The sequence below is a fragment of the Mixophyes fleayi genome, chromosome 3 (assembly GCF_038048845.1).
Source record: "Mixophyes fleayi isolate aMixFle1 chromosome 3, aMixFle1.hap1, whole genome shotgun sequence".
Classification (NCBI taxonomy): domain Eukaryota; kingdom Metazoa; phylum Chordata; class Amphibia; order Anura; family Limnodynastidae; genus Mixophyes; species Mixophyes fleayi.
Window position 1 is genome coordinate 278122765 of NC_134404.1, and position 25680 is coordinate 278148444.

At 40.7% G+C, this 25680-nt stretch overlaps 1 protein-coding gene across 1 annotated transcript in view; it reads left to right on the forward strand.

The window, feature by feature from the left end:
- The window catches only part of TTC27 (tetratricopeptide repeat domain 27), a 293427-nt gene that overhangs the window by 216588 nt on the left and 51159 nt on the right, over nt 1–25680 (forward strand). Inside the window, exon 12 of the mRNA XM_075203668.1 lies at nt 24379–24474. Within this exon, the coding sequence (XP_075059769.1) occupies nt 24379–24474 (96 nt within the window). The remainder of the gene's footprint in view (nt 1–24378; nt 24475–25680) is intronic.

The following is a 25680-nucleotide window of genomic DNA, read 5'->3' on the forward strand; positions in this document are numbered from 1 at the left end:
AAGCGAAGGTGGAGACTGCTGCCTCCAGTCTGCTGCAATTTGGCAGGTAGCTGCCAATAAGATGTGCCTAGCTAACTTGATCTGATATTGAGTTTCCGCAGGCTCTCCCAAGGGCAAGAGAAAAAAATTTAGGCTCTAATGGTATCGCTACCTGGAGAATCGATTGGATCAGGTGTTTAATCTCGGCCCAAAAGTTTGATAATTTGGGACAAGTCCACCATATATGGATAAAGTTACCCTCATGGGAGCACCCGCGCCAACAGCGATCAGAAGAGTCTGGAAGAATTTTATGAATCCGAGAGGGAACATAGTACCAATGGTACAATACCTTATAAACATTCTCTTTTATTTTAACGCAGATTGAGTTGGAGGCAGCGTTCTCATATATCTCCGACCATTCCTCGTTTAAGAGAACTTCACCAATGTCACGTTCCCAGGCCAGTTCGTGCGAGACTCTAAGGTCTGGGGAAGGTGGGGCGAGTTCATAGTATAACGTTGAAATAAGGCCTTTCGTAGAGGACTGACGGAGACAGAGGTGTTCAAATGTAGTAAGGGGGCGGGAGGAGAGGCGAGTTTTGGCAGTGTGATGAAAATGGCGGAGCTGGAGGAATTGGTAGAATAGTTTAGTGGGAATATTTATTTGCGATTGGATGTCAGAAAACGAGGGGAACACAGCCGTAGAGGTGAGATCGTTTAAGAAACGGACCCCTTATGTCTGTCAAATAATATTTTACAGCTAATATTAAAAGGAATAACAAAATAAAACAACATGTACAAAAATCATCACACTGTGCCCCTTCACGATTACACTGTGCCCCTTCACGATTACACTGTGCCCCTTCACGATTACACTGTGCCCCTTCACGATTACACTGTGCCCCTTCACGATTACACTGTGCCCCTTCACGATTACACTGTGCCCCTTCACGATTACACTGTGCCCCTTCCCGATTACACTGTGCCCCCTTCATTCACACACCCTGTGCCCCCTTCATCCACACACTGTGTGCCCTCTTCATCCACACACTGTGTGCCCTCTTCATCCACACACTGTGTGCCCTCTTCATCCACACACTGTGTGCCCCCTTCATCCACACACTTTGTGCCCCTTTCATCCACACACTGTGTGGCCCCTTCATCCACACACTGTGTGGCCCCTTCATCCACACACTGTGTGGCCCCTTCATCCACACACTGTGTGGCCCCTTCATCCACACACTCTGTGCCCTCCTTTATCCACACACACTCTGTGCCTTCCTTTATCCACACACACTCTGGGCCCTCCTTTATCCACACACACTCTGTGCCCTCCTTTATCCACACACACTCTGTGCCCTCCTTCATCCACACACACTCTGTGCCCTCCTTCATCCACACACACTCTGTGCCCTCCTTCATCCACACACACTCTGTGCCCTCCTTCATCCACACACACTCTGTGCCCTCCTTCATCCACACACACTCTGTGCCCTCCTTCATCCACACACACTCTGTGCCCTCCTTCATCCACACTCTGCCCCCTCCTTCATTCTTTTGTCCCTACATTACTGTTTCCTAGCACCATTTCCCTACTCCCTTTCTTTACTTACCATGCTTGGCCTTCTGTTTTTATTTCTTCTGTCTTCTTACCAATACGGCGGCGCCCGGGACCCAGCATCCTCCTCTCTCCTGCCGCTTCTCCCTGAATATGTCGGTCGTGATGACGTCACGCCCGACATTCAGTGAGGAGGGAGGAGGATGCTGGGTCCCAGGTGCCGCCAGATTTTTAAGTTGTTTTTTTTCTTTTCTTCCTGGCCATGGCACCCCTGTGACAGCAACACTTTGGGAACCGCTGGTCTAGTGTCCTCCCCAAAAAATTAGGCCTGCCAGGTGGCATTAAAAAGTAGCTGGGTGAGAGAAGTTATAATAAATTGCAATAATAATGAAAAATGTTGTAGGTTATTGCCCACACCTGCCAGCACTGGTCAGACTGGTGGCCAGTGGTCTAACACACACTGCTGGCTGTAATGCTCACATAGTGTCTGTTCTAATAGGAGAAACAATGGTTTATTCGATTATATTAGGACTCTATTGGGCTCCAAGAGCTGGGTGGCAAGTAGTCTGGTGGAGCACCTGGGAAATGTGTGCAGGGAGAACACTGTCATCTTTTATATTTTGGTATGTTATGAAGTATAGAGCAGATTTCCCAAATGTTTATTGAGTGCATATGGATAATCGACAAGTGGAATAGTAGTTTAATTTCCGTTTGGCAAAACACACCTAAGAATTAAAAATCAGTATGCAAATCCTGTAGCTCCTTGTGGGAGCAATACGTTTTTATTGAAGAGACATCTTAAATACAGTATAAGCAAAAGTATCACAAAATAAACCCTGTGTATACAGCATTTTGCAATTAACAAGCTCTCACAGGTAGGGTGTGCAAATAAAGTGACTTGTTTCAGTAACTGTTCCAATGTCATAAGACCCAAATTAGTGGCAGTAGAAAAAACACATCTCTGTAGAGATAATTAACTTTATTTTTAAATTTATTTATTTAGCTATATAAAGTACCCCATACCACTAATGTTCCGCTGTGTTAAAGGAACAGCAGTCTTTTCTTTTGTCTATATTAGGAATATGCTTTTGTGAAGTCCTTTGTTATCTGAGCTACCATCTAATAACGTTGTTTGTAATGTTATTTTGCAACAAAGGCATCCAAAAAATGTTTGTTTAAAAATTAATCTCTCACATCAGTCCCTGATCCATTAGAGCTCACAGCCAAAATCCTCTATCACACATCATAGTTCTCATTATTGTCAGCAGGGACATTACCTACCAATATCTACCTGGCCAGACGCAAACCCGTGCCCCCAGTACTGTAAAGCAGTAATGCTGTAATGCTAACCACTGTGTCACAGCGCTGGTCATATAGACAGGGGCTGCCACTTCGGGAAAAACTTGTCTCGTTGGAGCTAAATATGAAAGATTTGTCATAGAGAAGAAATGTCAGTTCAACTGTGTCCAGATTTTGTTCTTCAGGACTCAGCAGATGCCTGTTTAGTAAAGGGCACATCACCTTCAGTAAAGGAAGTTTAAGGACTGCCGTCAAAAGTCATGTTTCACTTGATGTAAACCGGTATGGGGACTGAACATACTGGTTCTAATTACCCTATACCCACTTGTGTCTTTCATCTGCATTCAGAGGTGTTTACAGCACACTGTCATTGTTTGGAGGTTGCTTTCTCTTATTGCTTGTATTCACTGCATTGATATATATATATATGTTTAATTTACACTATAATACAGCTAATAGTGCTTCACATTATTTTCAAAGTAACATATACTCCAAATACCTGTTTATTATATTGCAGAGCTGGGGCAGCAGAACTGTTGTGAATGGGAATATGTAATAAATTCTGTACCTGATTTGACAGGTGCAGTGGACATTCAATTGGGTCCCATCAAATTTCACCATTTGGGGCTGTAATTGCAACCTTACATATTATAAAACACACATTCCTTCATTTGCAAAGATAAAACTTTTCATGTGTAATGAATTTAAAGTTAGATCATACATAATGAACTCACAACATGTTTTGTTCTTCATTTAACAGCTGTAGGTTGTCCCAGGATAATATAACTGACAGGTAACACCTCACATGCAAATAGGTGATTGACAGGGGCAGGTTGGGCTGGGGGGCGGGGGGCATCTGCCCCCCCCCGGTCCAGTCCCATAGCGGGCTACCTTGGGCTGGGTCATAGGTCCTCCTGCATTTTCATTTCCTTTAAAATGTTCCTTATAAACTGCTGAGTCGGGCTAAAACTTGCCAACGCTCCCCTGGTGATTGAACACCCTTATGTTGATGAGCCAAGTCATGGCAAGAATAGCTTCTCGCTGTGCTGCTATATGTTGCCAAAGGAAAAAACAGAAAGTTTGTATGTCATTCAGGGAAACGACCTTGTTAGATCAGAAAGTTATTGTTTTTTTCAGAAAGAAAATACCATTTACAACAATGCCAGTTAGATCAAGGGAATCTGAAACATTGTTTGCTAGATAGAGTCATAATACCGCCAGGGCACCAGCAAATGTGTGGAAATTCATCAGACTATTTTTCAGAATTGTAGACAGGAAAAATAAATAAAGACAGTCTAACCAAAAACATGATTTTATGTTATCTCTCTGCATGCCTATGATCAAGCATTAGGGAGTTGTGTCTGCTTCCCTTTGCCAGCTCTCTGTAATTTTGGAATCTTCATACTTGGCCGTGTCCCCAGTAGCATAATACTACATTCTCCACTAAAGACCTGCCTCGGCCACTAGTCCTTGCTCCAAAAATGTTGTATTCTTAGAGTGTTACAAAATATCAATATGATTCACAGCAGAGCTTTAAGAGAAGATAAATGGGATTGTGGTTTACAACAAAAAAATTGATTTGAGAATGGTAACCTCTGCGAGGAGTCTTAGTAACACCTTTATGGAAGCTATGTAAAGTTCTTGAACAGTATTATTATGAGGTATATTTTTGTATTGATGTTATAAATAAGCATTCATCTTCATATATTTAGATCAGGGGCGCACGCAGGGAGGTTCTCCAGAAACCCCTCCCCTCCGTGATCGAACGGGCCCAAAAGCATGTATTTAAACATGCAAAACATGTTTCCTATACAGCACCGCCGCGGACGCTTCTTGGACTGCGCCACGGCTGCTGTACAATTCCCCATCGCCAAAATGAAGCTGCTGCGCATGCACGGCCGCAGCAGCCCCATCCTCGCATATCTCACCGGCATGACCGCACTGGCTGGCTTCCCTGGGGCACGAACGGTAGGGCTTATAATGGATATTTGTAATATTTACTCAGAAAATAGCGCTGTTTCTAGCCTCAGATACTGGCCACAAGCAATCTTATGTAGTGTTTTGATAAATAGACCAAAGACTCCATTTCTGATGAGCCTGCAGGGTATGCATAGCTGTGTAATTATATATAAATATTGTATTATAGGATTAAAAAAGTAATCCTCTACTCTGTAACCCAATAACAAATTTTATATATATATATATATATATATATATATATAAATTTTTTACTTTTCTTTGGTCATCCCCCATTAAGAATCCTGCGTTTGCCCCTGTAGATTAGACAAATATATGTCGGCTGTAAAAAAATAACCTTGGGGCAGTGTTAATTGTTCAGTAAACTTTAGCAACCAATCAGCAATTAGTTTTGACTGATCTAGTGCAAGTTGGACATGAAAGCAAATGACTGTTTTCTATGCAGTTTTCCACATTAATTATAGAACTGATAAAGGGCCCTTGCCAGTTGTAAGTATTTTAAAAATGTAATTCTACAAGTAGTAACTTTAATGGGGTCAAAAAGCAGAAAATTGAGCTTGCTTTTAAGATTGATTTTGGGCAGAGTTATTTTTTACTGTTTTTAAGGGGCCCAAACTTTAGATATTAAAAATCAAATCGTTCCTGTTCTTTTTAAGGCCTCATACCTGAGTCAATTTTAAGAATAAAGATTTGAATTTGTTTTCACCACCCTGAGATGGTGATAACAGAACAGGCAGCAGATTTTGTAGTGTGATTATGGTTTCTAGCCACTATACACACTGAGACATTCTCCAGCTACATGTGACACATCAGCAGCCACAGGTACATGGTTAGGCTGCTGCTCATTCTAGTTCTCATGTAACATCAGCCAGGAAAACAAATTATTTGTATGTTACCTGAATTTCCTTTTACAGAAATCATGATTTGCTGGAAACTTTCTTTATGTTATCAACCCTTCAAATGTGAATCTACGCTGTTGTACATGAAAGTTTAGCTGTACATGTAATTCAGAAACCTCTTCTAGAGTTAAACAAGTAAGGATCATGTAAACCTTTTACTGATTATGAACATATACCAGACCGTCTTACCAAGCTAAAAATCTATCAGAAATAATCAAAGCCTCGTTCTGTTTACACACATTTGATGCGCCTAGGAGGGTCTCTTTTATTATTTTCTTAATGTAACATTTTTATGATATATGTTTGGAGCCTTATTATCAGTTTATTCCCACATCCCAAAGCAAACACTGTCTTCGACTCTTGTTACATTATCCTTAAGTTACAAATATCTGAAATACTGTGCAAATTGTCAAACATGATGTCATTAAAAGGGTGAGAAGCCTCAACTACTGCAAACTGTGGCGTCTCCCTGGCATACCAGGAAAATATATATTTGGTAACTATAGCAGCTGGAACTACAGATCAGTTCATCTATGGTTATTAATAGGTCATCTTCCTCTTTTTCAAGAGTTGGAAAATAATTCTTACATACTATATATGAAGGTCCTCTATTTATGTATAAGCAGATATATGTTTGTCTTTGTTGAAATTTGGGACACATGTCTTTCCACTGGACTAGTGCTTTATTTTAGATTAGTATATTTATTGGAAATATGGTCTTTTTTATGTTGCATACTATTTGATGATATATGCTAATTTCTTTGAGAACTACGGGCCTGATTCATTAAAGATCTTAACTTGAGAAACTTCTTATTTCAGTCTCCTGGACAAACCATGTTACAATGCAAGGGGTGCAAATTAGTATTCTGTTTTGCACATAAGTTAAATACTGACTGTTTTTTCATGTAGCACACAAATATCAACTTTAAATTTCAGTGTAAAAATAAGCTATCAAGTATTTGTGTGCTACATGGAAAAACAGTCAGTATTTAACTTATGTGCAAAACAGAATACTAATTTGCACCCCTTGCATTGTAACATGGTTTTGTCCAGGAGACTGAAATAAGAAGTGTCTTAAGTTAAGATCCTTAATGAATCAGGCCCTACATTACTATTGCATTGAATACCCTGTAAAAGTACAGATATAGCAATACAACTGTCCTGTTCTTCCTGTGTTCTGCTGATGACTGGTTTCCCAACTCTCTCCAGCATAGATAATGTGGGGACTGAATATAGATCAGACCTCACAGAGAAAATTGATGCAGTGCAATGAGACTTGAGTCTTCTCATGACAAATGTTCAAGTACTGTGGGAATAGGCCACTGCATGTGCCTGCATTGGGGGTGCTCCTACTGCCTCCAGGTTTAACTAGAAAGCGAGTTTGCATCGTAGGTCTGTGTAAAGCATAAACTTTGTTGAAGCAGCATCATATTTGTTGGTTTACATTAGTGTGCTGCTGCCAAGGGTAGATCTCAGAGATGTAAAGCCTGCTCCCCACCCCTCCTTGATGTGTGCAATGCAAACACTGTAAATATTTTTTGCCTGGGTGAACTCCCCACACATTCGTTGCTATGTTTCAGAATTACAAAGATAGTGACGGGCATTAATTATTCACTTACAAGCCACCAAACCAAAACATACATGTTTTCCCTTATCTATTCTGTTGAAGCAGAAAGATATTTTCTTTTTTAAAGTAATGCAAATGAAATCATGTGTGTATGCTACCTATTTTACATTTAAAACATGTAAGTAGTGGGGGGGGGGGGGGCCTTCTGTTTTTATATGTTAACATGTACACCTCATGCTTGGTAATGTAAGCTGCACTGTTCAGACATTACTAATACTACCTTTTCAAGATACAAATTCAGCAAGTAGCACAAGGTAACTCATTATATAGCCAGTACTGTAGGTATGTAACATAGCATTAAATCCAACACTGTCTGGACTTACAGCACCATTCGACCACAAGAAAGTCACAACTGACACCTGGTTGATGGTGGTGGAAAACATTGTTGTCGTGCGTCATTCCAAAATACCTTATAAATGTGCAGTGGGTTCAGAACTGGTGAACTGAGAAGGCCTCGACATATGGATAACATCAGTGTCCTGCTCATGAAAACATTGGGCACACGTGCTCTGTGGATTGTTATTTTGGAAGACCCCCTCTCCCTTTTGCTCCAATTCAGGAAAGAAATGCTGCAACATGGGAAGAAGTGGTTCATTCAGCACCATTATGTAACAATTGGCATCGGCTTTGACCTCTATGGTTAATAGGTGCACCCAATCCATGCAAGGAAAATGCCCCCAGAGCATTGCAAATCCACCAGAACCCTTCACTGATGTAAACAAGCACTTGGTTGTAGTGTTCTTTAGGTTTGTGCCACACATGTACTGGTCCATTTGTGGAGAACATGGTGAAGAATGATTCATCTGACCATATCACATTCCTCCACTGCACGATCGTCCGTTGCCTATGCTCTTTGTACCACTGAACTTGAAAACATGCATTGCCAGGTATGATGAGCATTTTATGCACTGCAACGTGACTATGATATCTTGCTCTGTTGAGTTCTTCTTTTATTTTTTTTTTTATTAAACTGGATGCTTATCATACTCTTCAGGCGATCTGGGAATTTAAAATACATTTTCAAACCAGTGCAGTCCCATTTACCTTTCAAGGCACAGTTTATACTGTACTGTGTAACTGACCCTAATTTTATGCTGGAAAAGTAAAATATTCCCATATTTTTTTATTGGCTATAGGTCATACTTGCCAACTCTCCCGGAATTCCCGGGAGGCTCCCAAATTTTGGGGAGTCCTCCTGAAAGAGTAGTCAAACCTCCCAGATTTGCCAAAATTCACAGCATTTTATAGTGGGGGCGGGGGCTATGGTGAAGCAACAACGTCACCATGCCCCCTCCTACCCCCTGTCACATGACTTCTCCCCCAGGATCTCCCGGGCGAGAAGTTTTGAAAGTTGGCATGTATGCTATAGATGTATCTAAAAATCATTGGTGTATGTTTAAATACCAGCACCTATTATAAAGCAATAATTTGCATGACAAGTACTTCAAAAGTAAACTTAAATGAGTCCACTAAGCCTACAATAATAATTTATAAATCATTATTATAATAAAGCACAAGATGACATAATGGTGTATATAAAATAAGGATTAAATTTTTATCCACTTACTAATGTTCATTTATAAAAGAATGGGGAACTTGGCAGGGGCTGCCTAGACATCTGTAATTATCTGGACTCATCCTCCATTTATTAAACTATCCTTTACTGTGTACATCTCTGTTAACCCATAATTGAGTTCCTTGACTTTTAACCTGGTCTGTGAAATTAACTTTTTTTTGTGTGTATATTTCTTTTTATCTAGTATTTTCACTATATCTACCAGTCTCTCACATTCTTTCCTGAACTCCACATTTATCTGCTTTATTTTATCTGTCAAGAAAATTCATTAAAATAACACAAACAATTTTGTGTTTAGCACAAGGTCAAATGCTAGGAAATTCCCATTTATATAATAACTGCTTCCCTGAATGCATCAGTCCTCTACATTGTACAGGAAAGGTGTGTTTCTGCTGGAAGGAGGGTGATGGAGAAATATTTAGGATTTTACTTGCCAAGTAAGGTAGAAATAACCCAGTTAAATCTACAACTGAACTTTTTAGTTGATTAATGAAATGGACACGTGCACAAGAGCAGCATAATGTTCTCCCGAGGATCTATTTCCTTGGTGCTGTTTCTACTTTCCACCCGGATCTAGGAGTCCAATGGCCAGTCCGATTCGTACTGTTTCTGCATTAGGCAGGCACCAGATGTCCCTACACTCTTGTCAGTGTGATATTACAAAACAGAGTGCATATTGAAAGATGGGAACTCTGTGAGAAGCATCATACACTGCAAATGTGCACTGTGTGTTAGCATGCAGCCTGTAATGTTCTCAGAACTTCTTCTTTCTGAGTTGTCCAGCACAGCACCTATTGTTTGTCCTATTATAATAGGCACTATGTGAGCACTTCAGCCAGCAGAGTTTACCACTGACTGGCAGTCATGCCAGGCAGGCAAACTGAGCAGCCAGAAATTATTAATTTATTAAATCTAAAAAATATGTAAGTGTGTCCAGTCCAGCCAGCAAGAGGGCAATAACTACAAGAGTCTTTAGAAATAATATAGGTGTAGGCAATAACCTCCAACATTTTTCGTTATTATTATTATTATGATGTATTACCCCTCCCCACCCGGATACTTCATAATGCCACCCAGCTGGTAAAATTTTCAGGCGAGAACACAGTGTTATATATATATATATATATATATATGTGTGTGTGTGTGCATAAAACAATGCTTACTTTATTAGACTGATCTTTAATTGTACTTCTCTGATATTCTGGTGAAAAGATATTTACATTTTTAGATTTTACGCCTAAAAGATTGTGTGAATATAGAGCCATAAAACAGGGTTGAAAGCGCATTAGCACATGCACAAATTTCTCTCAGTGATCTCACTAGGCAGGGAGGTTCAGGTAGAAAATGTTTTTTTTTTTTTAAGTATTTGCTGAAATGTTACAATCCGTCTTTCTAAGGAGGTCAAGCCACTTTTGAAGATTTGTTCTATTTTCTGCCTCCCCTGGCACAGAGTAACATGATAATTTGGGAATGTTATATTTTTGGTCTTTTTTCTGTTTATTTTTGAGAAGTGTTTTGCAATCATATACTGTATGTCATTTCTTATACCTTTTTTATACCTTAAACTTTGTGACTTTCTTTGTCTTATTAAACACCATTTAATAACATTCTGTTTTTGGATTCTTAAAGGATTCACATGATAGTTATGCTTGGTTGTTTATAAACACTACATAATTAAATGAAGAGCATCATTTGGTTTACAATCACTTTGATTAATTTATTTTTGGAAAGTCAGGGAATAACTGAAGAACTTCCTCAAAGTGCTGACTTTGGAACCAAATCTTAGTTGTGGCAGTACTGGTTGATTAATAGGGAGTGTGAGGTATAATTTGGGGACTTTTAATTATTTTTGACACACCAGGTAGTTTTGTTTTGATTAACATTTTCACTCCGGCACATCACACATTCTCAGGTAAATGTATTCTATGTGAAATATTAGTTCTTCTTCTTCAAAAAAAAAAAGCTAATAAGTGTAAATGTTGTTTTTCCAACTATAAAACAGCAGAAAAAAATAACAAAAATGTTTGTAGATAATATTGTTATAATATGAGGAATACTGTGTGAATAAAAGGCCATTCACTTTCAAATGTTAAATACAATTGTGAACTTGTTACTACCAAGTGTAATAGTTTATTATTTTAAACAGAATTAAAAACCTCAGCTGTGTTTTTTTTAATATATAATAATTCCTCTTTTTGCAATCCTGATGCCGCTTTTATTGCATTCCAATAAAAGGAAGGAGGCAGACTCAGCATTCTTTCTACTGATTTAAAAATAAAAATGTCCTCCTCATTTATTACTTATGGTGGCAACGTAAAAAATAGTTATAACATTTATTTTCTTATCTTAAAACACAGTAAACGAGGCTTGTCAAATAAATGAGCTCCTCAATCTATTTAACAAAGCAAAGTGTACCTAAGGGAGCTACAGACAATTAAAAATGTACAGAGAACAATTCCTTCTGGCACTCAATTAGAAGTAGCCTAGTAGCAAACAATCCTCATTTAAAAACCTGCATTTTATAAAGTACTAAAGCCAGAATTGACTTGCATAATTTGCCAAGTACGTATGAGCCACCCACCACTTACAAGATGTCTCTGATTGATTCCCTGACCTCTAACCAGTAAGTGTAACCATTTTGGTGTTCATACATATTTTGAAAGTGAGAAACAAAACACAACAGGAAGTAATCCCAAGCCTTCAAAATTACGTATTATAATTGGTAATATTTACATTTTACAATCTTGTTGACTGGATTCTAGCTGAAAGTAAACCAGAAATCATTACTAGAGATCATACAGATCATTTATGATCATAGGGGATGCATGTTTGTGTGTACATCAAACTTCTCATCATGCAGTATGCGAAGAAAATGAAAGCAAGGAAAAGTGAATGCAAGAACACTGTTTGGATGAAAATAAGTTATTTTTATATATGATGCAAAATAACAGAAAATAAATATATTTACATTCGGCACGTAAAAATTACTCTTTCAGTGATCCTTGTGCAGACCGCGTTTCACAAAACCGCATCAAAGGTTTACACAATAATAATATATATTGCTGAGCTGAATAATATGTTTCAAATAACTGTTGTGTTTCTACTTAACCAGATAAGTTTACCATGCATTACATAGGCAAACTGAGGGAGGGGGGGGGGGTTCCTAGTGCCTGGAAACCCCCCTCCAAGCCTGGGGCACTGTATAATTGAGGTGACTGGACCCTTCCCACGCTTTACACGGCTCTGCTTGAAAAGGGAGAGCTGCGTGCACCTAACAGTAGTGCATGCAGCATTGCCCATGTATATTATAGGGATAGGAAGAGTTGGAGAGCAGCCAAGCACTGTCTAATATTATAGCCATGTCCCCATGCATGCTGGCCACACCCACTGGTGGCGTGGTGTAGAAACCCCCCTTTACAAATCCTGCGTTTGCCCCGGCATTCCTTCACTCAATTGTAGCAGGTTGCCATGTAAGGAGGAAGGTTCTTCTCTAACAGAGCAGTTTCACAGTGAATGACAGCTTTGCAATGCTTACTGGTGGGGGAGTTTTAGTAGTCTGTAATGAAGTGGAAAGGTAACAGCCTTACTTTTTAATGTAGTTGCTGTGGAATGTTGCTTCAACACTGAATAATATGTTTATACCTTTATGGTTCATATCTGGAAATTTACGTTTTGGGCATTAGTGGCTCTCTAAACCATTGGCTGGGCCTTAAATACTGTTCATAATATTTTGACCCAGTCAGAACTTGAAACAAATGTCAAGGTTCTGTTGCCTGTCTTTTATGGACAATTATCTCTAGTATGATTACTTGCAGAGGGGGGCTTCCTCTAACACATTTTTCATGCAGATATGATGAGTTTTTCCATGTAAATTATTTGGGGATTGATACATTTTCATGAAGTTTTTAGCATTTCACTTAACTTGTTGAAAAACTTCCACAGTATACTGCACCATAAATGCTGAATAATGTGTTTGTGTGTTCTTCATCACACTTGCATGAAGAGGCATTGATTCTATAATGGTGCAAAATGTAATCACTTTAATTTTATAATTGTTCATATGATTAAAGCAAAACAAATATTGATGGAAACTTAGGCAAATAAAAAATACATCCTTATTGAACCCATTCTTTCCTCTTAATAGTGGATAGGATCTGCCTGTTAGAGAGTAACAACCGATAGCTCAGTCTATGCCCTCTCCATCCTGTGTGTGTCCGGAGATCTCAACATGTGATTTAATTAAAAATATTGGACCTTTTTAACTACTTTCAAATCCAATTATTCATATAAATGTTCATCACACTCCGTTCACAATTCAGTATCTGAGCAATTTCTGAGTATGATTGAATTTGTCAGTGAGAGTTAAGTCCAGGAATCTGTGATTGTCCTCAATTATTTAATTCCATGTGAATTCATCTTTATCCTAAAACTCAACTAAACCAGTGTTTTATGGACCAAGACAATGCACTAATGTGTGTTTTCCTTTTCTTTAAAAAGTAGACCAATGCTATAAAATTTGATGCCTGTCACAGTGTTCAGATTCCCAGAAAATGTCCATGTACTTGTTTTTTATTTATTTAAATGAGCTGAACTGCAAATGCATGACTTCCATCAAAAGGGTACACGGGATCTGTGTATGTGGCCTTGGAGATCATAGTGGGAGGATTTGACTGACATGCTGAACAATTCCTTGTTTGATACTATGAAGAAAAAATAATGCAAAAAGCTATTTAATAATTGATACTAACCGCTCCTGGTAACTGTTCACCTAGCAGCAAGCAGCAGACCGTGGCGACTAATACTGGTGTGTATTAGATTATTGTTTACATTATTGACCTTCTTTACCTTAGACTCCAGAATGGGAGGTCTGCTCTATTCTAGCCACTAGTCTGGAGATCTGTTCTACCCTAGCCAATAGTCTGGATGTCTGCTCTAGCCTAGCTACCAGTATGGAAATCTACTCTACCCCTAGTCACGAGTCTGGAGGTGTGCTCTACCATAGTGTGACGGGATGGGCCTCCTCTGCCGTCCTGTCATTTTGCTGGGGACCGCATGGGCATGCCTTGCAGGGCCTGATTAAGGGTTCTGGCCACCCTAGGCTAATATACCTGCAGCAATTTTCCTTACCTTCCACCCTGCATCCATTTCCCCGCCTGCAGCTATTGTCCTCACCCCCTTTAAGCCATTTTATTTAAACCCTCTGCAGCCATTGTCCCCCCTGGAGCAATTTTACTTACCTCCCACCCTGCATCCATTCTCCCCCTTGCAGTTATTTTTATCACCCCCCTGCAGCTATTTTTATCACCCCCCCCCCCCCCACTGCATCTATTTTTGCACACACACACACCCTGCAGCTATTTTTCTCACACACATACACCCCCCTGCAGCTATTTTTTATTTTTTTCTTACACGCACACACACCGTTCTGCAGCTATTTCCCCCACCCCTCCTCCTCAACTCACTTACCTCATTACATCAGTCATCCTTTTCTACGACAAGCAGCTTGCAGGAAATCCCCTTGCCTGTCAGTGCAGGGGCAGAAAATGCTTTGTCAAGTCCCGTGAGATGTGGTAATCTTTCGAGACTTGATCAGGAGCTCCGTGGCTGCACTAACAGGCAGCTAACAGCATGGGATTTGCTGTCAGGCTGCATCTGCAGTCTGATCAGCCTAATGGTTGATCAAGCCCTGCTGCCTTGCCATTGTCCCTTTTCTTGATGCCAAAAGTCCCCCCCCAACACTATAGAGGGCGCTCTGCTTCCACCACCAGGCTCCTTCACCGCACTGTAGATAGCTTCCTTTTGGGTACACGTTTGCTGCTAGCACATCACCTTGCTGTGCACTTGGGCTGATATCCCTGAGCTCTTCCTTCAGATCAGGGTTGCTGTGGTTCACCCTGTCTTCTCACAATGGCCAGAGCTGCAGGCTAGCAGGCAAAGCTTTGTTACTAAATGCTGGGTCCAAAACCTTAGATCGGCTGGATAATAGATTAAGTGGGTTTAATCTGTAAGTAAAAGGAATTACAGTAGGTCCACAGGCGTCAAAGCAGGATCTTGAAGCCATGATGTTTATTGCGCAGAAAGGGTCCTTACAAGGAACATAACACACTAGTTAGAGGTACTAGTGATCATCCAGAGGCAAAGATGGTATTTACCTAGTTGAAATACCAAATACAGCTCCTTTTGTACAGTTTCTGACACACACACATGTTGGCAGGGGGTAAATCGCCCCCCCTGCCCGTACCTGACCCCACAAAGTCTGAGATATCACATCCAGTGTTTAGCATCAGGATGCAAATGTTTTCTCTAAACTTTGATTTGGCACAATTTAAACATCACAAAATTTACATCATTCTGTGATTTCCCAAATTACTTGATGTTTCATTATTCAGTTCCCTTATCTTTTTAACAGGACACACAGGATACAAAGGATAACGACCCCCTGCTTTGTATTCAGGCTAAAAAGATGTGTTGGTCACCCTCGATGCAGAAGCTTAATTAGCATGTGATTCCCTTTATTCAGAAATGTTACAAAAGCAAGCTTCCTCCAACATGACCTATTACCTCAGAATTCAACACATTTCCAATACAAAAATCAGTACATTTGCAATGATATACATAAACGCCATTACTTGAAGTTTATAAAATAACTTATTTCCAAGTGATCCAGCCCCACATAGCAACCCAACCAGTCTGTGAGGTCTGTTCTATCCTAGCCACCGGTCTGGGAGGTTTGCTTTACCCAAACCACCAGACTGGGAGCTCTGCTCTAACCTAGCCACCAGATTGGGAGCTCTGCTTTAACCTAGCCATCAAATTGGCAGCTCTACTCTACCCTAGCCATCAGATTATTAATTCTGCTCTACCCTAAGCACTGGTTGGGAGGTCTGCTCTAGCCTAGCCACCAGACTGAGAGGTCTGCTCTAGCCTAGCCACCAGACTGGGAGGTCTGCTCTAGCCTAGCCACCATATTGGGAGGTCTGCTCTAGCCTAGCCACCATACTGGGAGGTCTGCTCTAGCCTAGCCACCAGACTGGGAGGTCTGCTCTAGCCTAGCCACCAGACTGGGAGGTCTGCTCTAGCCTAGCCACCAGACTGGGAGGTCTGCTCTAGCCTAGCCACCAGACTGGGAGGTCTGCTCTAGCCAAGCCACCAGACTGGGAGGTCTGCTCTAGCCTAGCCACCAGACTGGGAGGTCTGCTTTAGCCTAGCCACCAGACTGGGAGGTCTGCTTTAGCCTAGCCACCAGACTGGGAGGTCTTCTCTTACCTTGTCATTAGTTTGCGAAATCTGCTTTACCCGAGCCATCAGATTAGAGGATTAAGTATACACTAACAACTAGATTGTAAGGACTCTTTAATAAACTAGTTTTTCTTTTATATACCAGTCATGCTTTTATATTAAAGAACAGTATTGGCTCAACTTTGTATAGCAACCAGAGAGGGCTCTATAATTCATTCACTAAAATGAGAAGAGGGACAGGTGGGAGATTTTTTTTATCAGGTTGTAGGTGATCCCAAAATGTGTGATGATCTTGTGTAAACATGTCATTATAGTAAGCTCTAGCTAAAGAGAGCCTCAAGACCCTGTGTTAGGCTTCAGTATTGTGACCAGTGTATGTCTTTTATAACTCACCTCTGCACTGTGAAATATACACTGGCATTTTAAAAATGTAAGCAACTATACGAATAATTACCAGATAGGGTAGCATGTTTCCCCAGTAAAGTTGCAAGTACATTACAAGATTTATTGCTACTTATGTTACATTTCCTATTGTTAACAATTTATAAATACAACAGGTGCCACAAAGTGCAAAAACGATTAAATAAAAAATAGATCATTGCACAACAGATACAGTTGTATATGAACTTCCACTGCCTTGAACACCTGTAAGTTTGTACAGTGATAAAGAAAAATTCAACAGCAAGTTCTATTAACACAAAAAAAATGATTGTATGAATATTCATTTTGAAAACTCTTCTCTGATACTGTGGCAGAAGCAAAGAGCAAATATTTCTCTTCTACACAAAAACATAATGTGAAAATGGAGGCATTTGCAGAAAAGCATTCTGAGAAGTCTCAGTGGAATAACTTAAACCGCCATCTCGTATTTCCCATGATTTAAGGGGTTTAGCCTCACAATATTACACAGCTACAAAAAAATCTACTTGCAAATTGCTAGAGGCTTTCCCGTTTGTTTTATTATCCAAAGTGTGGGACCGGCAGTGATTAGAATAATACCTTGTTTGTGTGTGCTTTGTTTTAGCACATAATAAACAGCACAGAGCTGGTTTATAGTTCTGGAAATACGTCTAATTTGCCTAGTGCTGTTCTTGATTCTTTAGGCATTAGGATAACAACTACACATTTTTCCTGTTTGAGTAAGACAATTAAAGTTTTGATAATGCATTACCTTTCATAGCCGGCTCCATGATGACTTTTTAATTGCTTTTATGTGGTGTATTACAAACATATGGTATCACTCAGAGATTTGTTCAAAGGTGGGGGAAATGTGGTTAAGGGAAGCATTCTCCCTTTCATTAATGTCAGATTCCTGTAAAGTAAAGCCAGACTGTACAACATTTACGCTGACCACTTGTGTTACTTAGCAGTCTAGTTACAGCTCAATTTGTAATGAGTGACTTATTTTGGGGGCTCTCAGCTTGATTAAGAGCTGATGTCAGAGATATTTTCCTCCTCTCACCTGACATGAAACACAAGTTATTGGAAGGAGAGCAATGGAAGTTTTTTATAAATTGTGCATTTTTCTAAAATTAGAAAATAATACAGAGAAAACCAGATATTTCAGGAGAATACAATTATTCTTCTATAATAAATAGATGTTCACTTTTCCTTAATCTGTTTCAACTATTTTTGAAATGGACTATGTTTAGACTTAGGTTTTTGGCTGGTTGTTGGGCACCTAACCAGTTTGTGACTTTCCCCCACCCGTAGATGGGCTTGTGAGATATAGAGGGGCTTTTCTCCTTTTCTAATTTGTATATTATGGCTCTTCTTTTCCTCCTTAGTCTTGCCCCTTGCCATGAACTCATACCCATTCCCAAAGCCCCAGTGCCTCACTATAAGATGGCAACACTGAACATCCTCTTTTAAAACTGTCTACTTAGAGACCTATAAAGGCAGAAAGCCACATTTTTCCTGGAGACTCAAGCAAGGTCCCGTGCCAATAACGACAAGTTTCTGAACATTTACACCATCTGCTTTCCTGACATGAAGGCCAAGGTAGTTGTTTTGCTCTTAGTTAGATATATTCCCTTCTTACAACAAGGAATATCCCTTAAAATGCACCCTCTCAACCTGTATATTTCTCTTCACAAAATTGAATCTTATTTGTGCCCTGTTAAACTAGGCACACTAGTGTGCTAATATTGATTCATCTAGGAATGTCTTCACTCTGCCTTTGAAAACTGCTGTTCCTCCGCCAACATGGTTATTTGCTGTGTAAACCTATGCACCCTGGTGAAAATCTAGGGACACTTGTGTATAGTGGGACCCAGTGTTGGACTGGAGCATGAAGGGCCCACTGGGGGACTGCAACGCTAGGGTCTCACCAGAGTGGGTGTGGCCAGCCATCAGAGGCGAGACCAGACACTAGAGGGGGAGTGGTCAGCCCACGAAGGACAGCTAGCTCCAAAGTTATATAAAGAATGCAGTGTGTATATAAAGAGTACACAGTCTTGACCTGCCCCTTAGATTGGGTAGAACAGTCACCAAAAATCGGCATTGTCCCACTAGAATCAGAACATTTGACAGACTGTCCTACCTGTTCTTGCCAATTTCACCACCTGTGGCTGCTGATTTCTTTAGTTGCGGCTTGTCTACATCCCGGAATGTTGGGGGCCCTATTTGGAAAAAAACTGGGTGCATTTAGAAAATTAAAATGAAGAGGACTTACAATTAATACTTAGGCCTTCCTCCAGCCCCAACATTAAAGTAATAGTAATCCCATTTAATAAATAAACCTATTTCCCTCCCTCAAAACAGCCACAGCAATAGATCAATAGCATTTGCGTATAATAAATATACCTATTTCCCGCAACCGTCACTGACATTAAATAATTCCTATTCACATTTAATAGACCTCATACTTCTCAAACTCAGCCCCACATTCAATTAATAGCCCCCAAACCACCCCATCTTAAATTAATAGTCCCCACTATAAAATTAAATTGCCCCACCATCACCCAACTAACAAAATAGCACCCATTTGTTACCCACCACCTACCCCACACATTACATGGCCACAAGCCCGATTTGCCATGTCACACACATTACTGTGCCCCTTCATCACCATGCTGTGCCTCCTTATGATCACACTGTGCCCTCCATGCTGCTTTTGCTCCCCCCTTTTCCTGGCCGCTCTTCATCACCCTGTGCCATGCTGCTTTTGCTCCCCCCTTCTCCTGGCCTCCCTTCACCACCCTGTGCCATGCTGCTTTGGCCCCCCTTCACAATCTGCCATGCTGCTTTGGCCCCCTTTCACACTCTGCCATGCTGCTTTGGCCCCCTTGCACACTCTGCCATGCTGCTTTGGCCCCCCTTCACACTCTGCCATGCCTCTTTGGCCCCCCTTCACACTCTGCCATGCTGCTTTGCCCCCCCTTCAAACTCTGCCATGCTGCCATTGCCCCCCTTCACACTGTGCCATGCTGCCTTTGCTCCCCTTCACACTGTGCCATGCTGCCTTTGCTCCCCTTCACACTGTGCCATGCTGCCTTTGCCCCCCTTCACACTGTGCCATGCTGCCTTTTCTTCCCCTTCACTCTCTGCCATGCTGCTTTGTCCCTCCTTCATACTCTGCCATACTGCCTTTGCTCCCACTTCACACTCTTCCATGCTGCATTTGCTCCTCCCTTCACTTGCTGCCATGCTGCCTTTGTCCCTCTTCACACTCTTCCATGCTGTCTTTGCTCCCCCCTTGCTTCCAATCCTTCACTTACCTTTTCTATCGGCTTCTTTCTTCTCTTTTTTTCTTGTCTTCTTTCTTCTTGCGACTCCTCTCTGCCCTGCTCTTCGCTGAATGTCGGACGTGACATCATTCAGTGCGGACGGAGGAGGGGCGCCGGCACCACGGTCATGTGAGTATGTTTTTTTGGTTTTTTTTTTAAAGTGTCCGCTCCCCCCACCAACAAAGAGGGGAGCGATCAGGGTCGGGCCCTACCGGGGGATAACCTGGCTCCCCGGCAGGCCAGTCCGACCCTGGTGGGACCAACACTCCAAAGTCATCTTCCGCCACTATAAATTCATCCTTTTATCTAACAATGCTGCCCTTTCACTTATCAAGCAAACATAGTTCACTTCTCTTAATATCCATCCAATCTTCTAACCCTTGTAGCATTTTTATCACCTTCTAATCATGTCTCTGCCCACCTTCCACCTCCTCCTCCTTCCTCTCTCACAGTCCATGATTTTGCACCTGCTTCAAAGAAAAAAGCTACATGATTCCATAACACATTTTCACATGCCCTATCCTGTAATACCCACGCACATACACCTACTCTTCCCCAATCCACCCTCAGTTCATTCTCTCAAATAAAAGTCTCAGCTATCATTTCAATATCTCACCATACAACCTGCCCCATCGACCCTATTCCCTCCCAATTTCTCTGCTCCCTCTCCTTCACTTCATGCCCACCCCTACTCACTTCATCAACCTGTCTCTCTCCACTTGCACTTTTCCATTATTCTTAAAAACGTGCTCATCTCACCAATCATAAAAAAAAAAATTCTCAACCCAGCATCTCTCCATCTGCTGCCTTATTTCTCTTCTCTCCTTTGCCTCTAACCTAAGTGTAAAACAGCTAATCTGACTTTCCTCTCACTCCATCGTTGACAATATTCCACTGAGACTACACTCCCAAAAGTGATCATTTATCTGCATATAGTAAAGTCTAAGATCCACTTCTTCATGCTCAGTCTCCTGATCCTCTCTGCTTTTTGATACTGTTGATCACCTTATTCTCCTGCACACCCTTCAGCAAATTGTTCTCAATGAAACAGTTCTTTTCTTGGTTCACAGCTTACCTATTGAACCATCTTTAGTGTCTACATCTGGCACATCTTCATCACTCACTTTATCTTTGAATCTTTTGGGGTCCCTCGGGGCTCTGTTTTTGGCCCTCTGTTTTTCTCCCTGTACACCTTTTCACTTAGGGAAATAATTTGTTCATTCGGCCTTTGCTACGCTACTGACACCCAAATCTACATCTCTTCCCGGACCTCTCCCCTTCTGTACTATCTTGTGTAACCAACTGTCTCTCTGCTATCTCATATGGATGTCCCAATGATACTTAAAGCTCAACATGTCAAAAACAGAGCTGATTATCTTGCCTACTCAACACATACCTCTCTCACCATCAATAACGTTACAGTTTCCCAGTCTCCTTTTCAATCCATCTTAAATACCGCACTGATCTTCCTTACTTATCATTTCACATCTGACGTATCACTTTGCAAATCAATACACTGGCTCCCCGTGTACTCTAGAACTCCATTGAAATTACTCACCCATACCTACAAAGTCTTCAACAAATCCACCCCTTCATACATTCCAAATCTACTCTCAAAATGCTCTCCATCTTAGATTTACCTCTGACCTGCACCTCACCTCATCTCTGGTAACCGCCTTTCACTCCTGCCCATAAGATTTCCCACATGCCACTACCCACTTATGGAATTTCCTTTCATGCCCAAACAGACTCTCCCATAGCCTAAAATCTTTAAACACTCTCTGAAAACCCATCTAATTAACTTACCCTACTCGCGTTTATACTATACTATTACAATTTTTATTCTAAGCCACACATTTACTCTTGTTTCAGTTGTGCCCACTTCCAATAACATTGTAAGCTCTCCATGAGCAAGGCCCTCCCTGCCCTTTGTTTTCTTGTCTGAATTTAATTTGTCTACCTTGTATGTACCTGTTTTATGTTTCTCCTGTACTGTGGATCATTGTGGCACTTTACAAATCATTCATAATAAATGCTGCAGAGTAGATGTTTTTGCGTCAGCCAGTACCACACAGGCAATCGGCTGCCAGTGAGCAATACATTTTACCCAAAATATATTATCCCAAGCGGCCACAGACCAACACATTATGCCCAGCAGTAGCAGCATTTTATAATTGTAGCTGGTGGTCGAAGTGGAGGTGTATAAAGTGGTATGTTATACCACCACTTCTCCTACTGCCTTGCTTGTAAAACTATTGAAATCCCTTCACTTACATTCCAATTACATATGTCATACCGCTTAAAAATTTCCACTTCATCAACTGAATGTAACACATTATTTATAGCAGCCATTACCGTTTTGTTCAGTAGTCAGTGAACATCATATTGTACCTATTGCAACTTATTTTAAGTGCTATAACTTGCTGATTAATCTTCTGATACTTGAAACAGGATTTCTGCCTGAAATCATCTGTTGAAATATTAAAAATACTCTATTGCTGTATTTTTACATAATAGATGTGAATAACTGACTTTAGCATATTTTGTAACTATGGAAACAGTGCAGCCTACAGTTAACTTCCTTGGTTACAGATGTTACTAAGGAAGGTCAGGTATTCACAATCTAGTTAACAAATGGCTATGGGGTGTTTTTGGGTTCTCAGCATGTGATTTAAGAAACATAATTTTTGAGTGGTGTTACCCTTTAAGTTATTTTGTGACAATTAAAAAATCAATATTAGACATGTATTGGTGGAAAGATCTTTTCAAGACCGTTTCAAACTATATATGAAATGGAAAAAACAGCATTCTAAATATTATTAGAGCAATTGAGGTTTTTATGTTCTTTAGAGAATCTGACTAGAAACCTGCAAAATATCTTGTAACCATTGCTACTTCTCAATATGACACACTCCGGGCCTCACTTAGAATTGGATGCAAGTCCATTTGCACCACATAAAATATTGCTTGCTTACAATTTGCTGAACAGCGCATGCACACAACTTGTTTCTGGTTTTTGAGTTGCACATGTTTTGAACTTTCATCGACTTAGAGAGGCGCTCAGGGGTTTTCACGTGTAAGTTCAGTGCAGTAAGGGTCTGTAATCACAGGTTAAACACTGCTCTCAGAAATGCATCCGATTTCTATTTCGATAGATCTCAAAGATACGTCTAGAAGGAGGCCTACCTTTGCACATCCTACGTCCTGTAGGCCTGGTGAATGTTTACATGTTGATAATGGAAAGCACAAATATGACAAGCAAGTACAATCCTCATAGCTATAGGACCATGTTACATATATATAACGTAATGATAATGTCCTGAACAAGCCTTTAGAGGTCATCAACTGAGGTTTTATAGGAAGGGGAGGAATTATTTAAAGGGCAAACCAGAGAGATGGTCCAATCATCAATGCAGATTTACTTAGTAAAATATTATGCCAGATAAAGCATTAGGGGTACTTGTGCTTTATAATGGAATACTGCTCATGGTTCCCATAGCTTGCACAAAATAAAAACATGGTTGATAATACATGTAAAATATTCCATTTGAATCAGGTGCCAGATTTTTTTTGAGTAACAGTATGAGCCAATGGTGATTTCCAATATGCCGCTTGTTGATAGGTGGCTGCATAGATTGATATTCACAAAACTTCAGGTGGATTTCCCTCTCTTCCTGAATATAAAACATGAAGGACCAAAACGCCTTTTTAGTGTCTAGCACAAGTATTAAAGATGGGGATTCTATTTGATAAATGCTGTGTATAAAGTCTACGGTCTTCTTCATGTTGTCTTGGGCCTGACAGCCCGTGACAATTTGGTCCAGATGAACCGGGTAAGAATGAATAAGATTCAATCTATTTGCCAATATATTCACATAAATTTTGAGATTGACATTTAATAGTGATAAGGGTATGTAATTTGAGCACAAAGTGGGGTACTGCCCAATTGTGGAGTCACCACAATATTAGCTAATGATGTTACTGTGTCATAGGTTGGGTAGGGGCAGTCTTTAATGGGGTGTGGTCAGGATAATGGGTGTAATCACAGCCACAACTGGTCTAAACCTACAATGGTCAACTTTTAAAGCAAGCATTGTGTACAATTTAATCTATTCCACTTTCTTAAAGCTGTATTACCACTTAATTTGTGCAGGTTTCTCAGCTATTTCTCCCCTTTTCGGAGCCCTGGGAGAGCCAGCTGCATGTAGTAGTCCCCAGGATTCCAGAGAGGGAAAGTGCAGATGAGTAACAAATAGGAATTAGGTAGTTATGCAGCCTTAAGTGGAGACAGGGAAGAAAGAGAGAGGACTCTGAAGCTCACAAAGATTGTTAAACTCTATAAAAAACATACTGGCATGTACACAATGTTTTTCTCTAAACGGTATATTAACTAGGTGCGGGAGGGGGGGCGGTAAGACTTTCTCCTATCCATGTTCACCATCTGTTTTGTTAGATGCTTTTTACCATTGTTAAAAATAAGAGTATGATCTTGTTCCTAGGCTCTAGCAGACCAGTTTGAAGTGAAGAGCCCACCTGCTATTGAGCGCATGAAAGTTTTCTATTGTTCGGAGATGCCTCCTATCTGGAAAATTCAAGTAAGTGAAATATTTCATAGTTTACAATTGTTTTGTTGATTTATTACATTTTGTTACATTTCCAACCACTCCCTATCAGTCTATTTTTCTGATGAAACATTAGCACCTGTTGAACTATTTGTTGGTGTCGCAGAAGGATCAGTCCTTGATCTTATGCATTATTAACGCCACCCTGCTTCCTTTGAAACATTTAATAAACTCTTACAAATGTGTATTCTGCACAATCTGTATGCAGAGGATACTCACATTTACCTTTCCTGTCCTGATCTATTCACATCTGCCATAAATAAAATCTCTAGTGCCTTTATGCTGTTTTGTTCCGAATCTCCTGTCATCGTTTAAAGTTTAACCTTCCCAAAACTGAATGTATCTTCCCTATCAACTTTTCTAATTACTTTCCATTATTACAGTTAATAATGCCACCATTAATCATCTTATCATATCAAATCAATTCAAAATGCTGCTTTCAGACACCTCTCCTTTTCCACATTTCACAGAGGTGCCACCCTCTTCTCCTTTGCTCATAGGCACCTCTCCCTCCTTTGCTCAGGCGCACCTCTCCCTCCTTTGCTCAGGCGCACCTCTCCCTCCTTTGGTCAGGCGCACCTCTCCCTATATCCGTTGCTCGGAGGCACCCCTCCCTATCTCCATTGCTCAGAGGCGCCCCTCCCTATCTCCGTTGCTCAGAGGCGCCCCTCCCTATCTCCGTTGCTCAGAGGCGCCCCTCCCTATCTCCGTTGCTCAGAGGCGCCCCTCCCTATCTCCGTTGCTCAGAGGCACCCCTTCTCCTTTGCACAGAGGCGCCCCCTCCCTCCTTTGCACAGAGGCGCCCCTCTACCTCCTCTGCATAGAGAGACGCGCCCCCCCCCCCTTTGCACAGACACGCTCCCCCCTTCCTTTACGCAGACACATACCTGTGACTATTTCTGATGAATTATTGATCTTATAAATTATATCTGATTATATTTGGAATATGTTCATAATGTTTTATTTGTTTTGTTGTGCTGCATTGCTCTCTAGTGTAGTACTTTTGCACAATACTGCAAGTTTTATGTAAATCCATTCATGTCATACATTTACTAAGAGGACGGTTTCATGTCATATTCCCTGTGTCTTATCTGTACAAGAGTTATTTCTATTTCTTAACCTATAAGGGCCAGACACCCAATGTAAGTTTAAGTAATGTGTCCCTGATCATATGTTTTT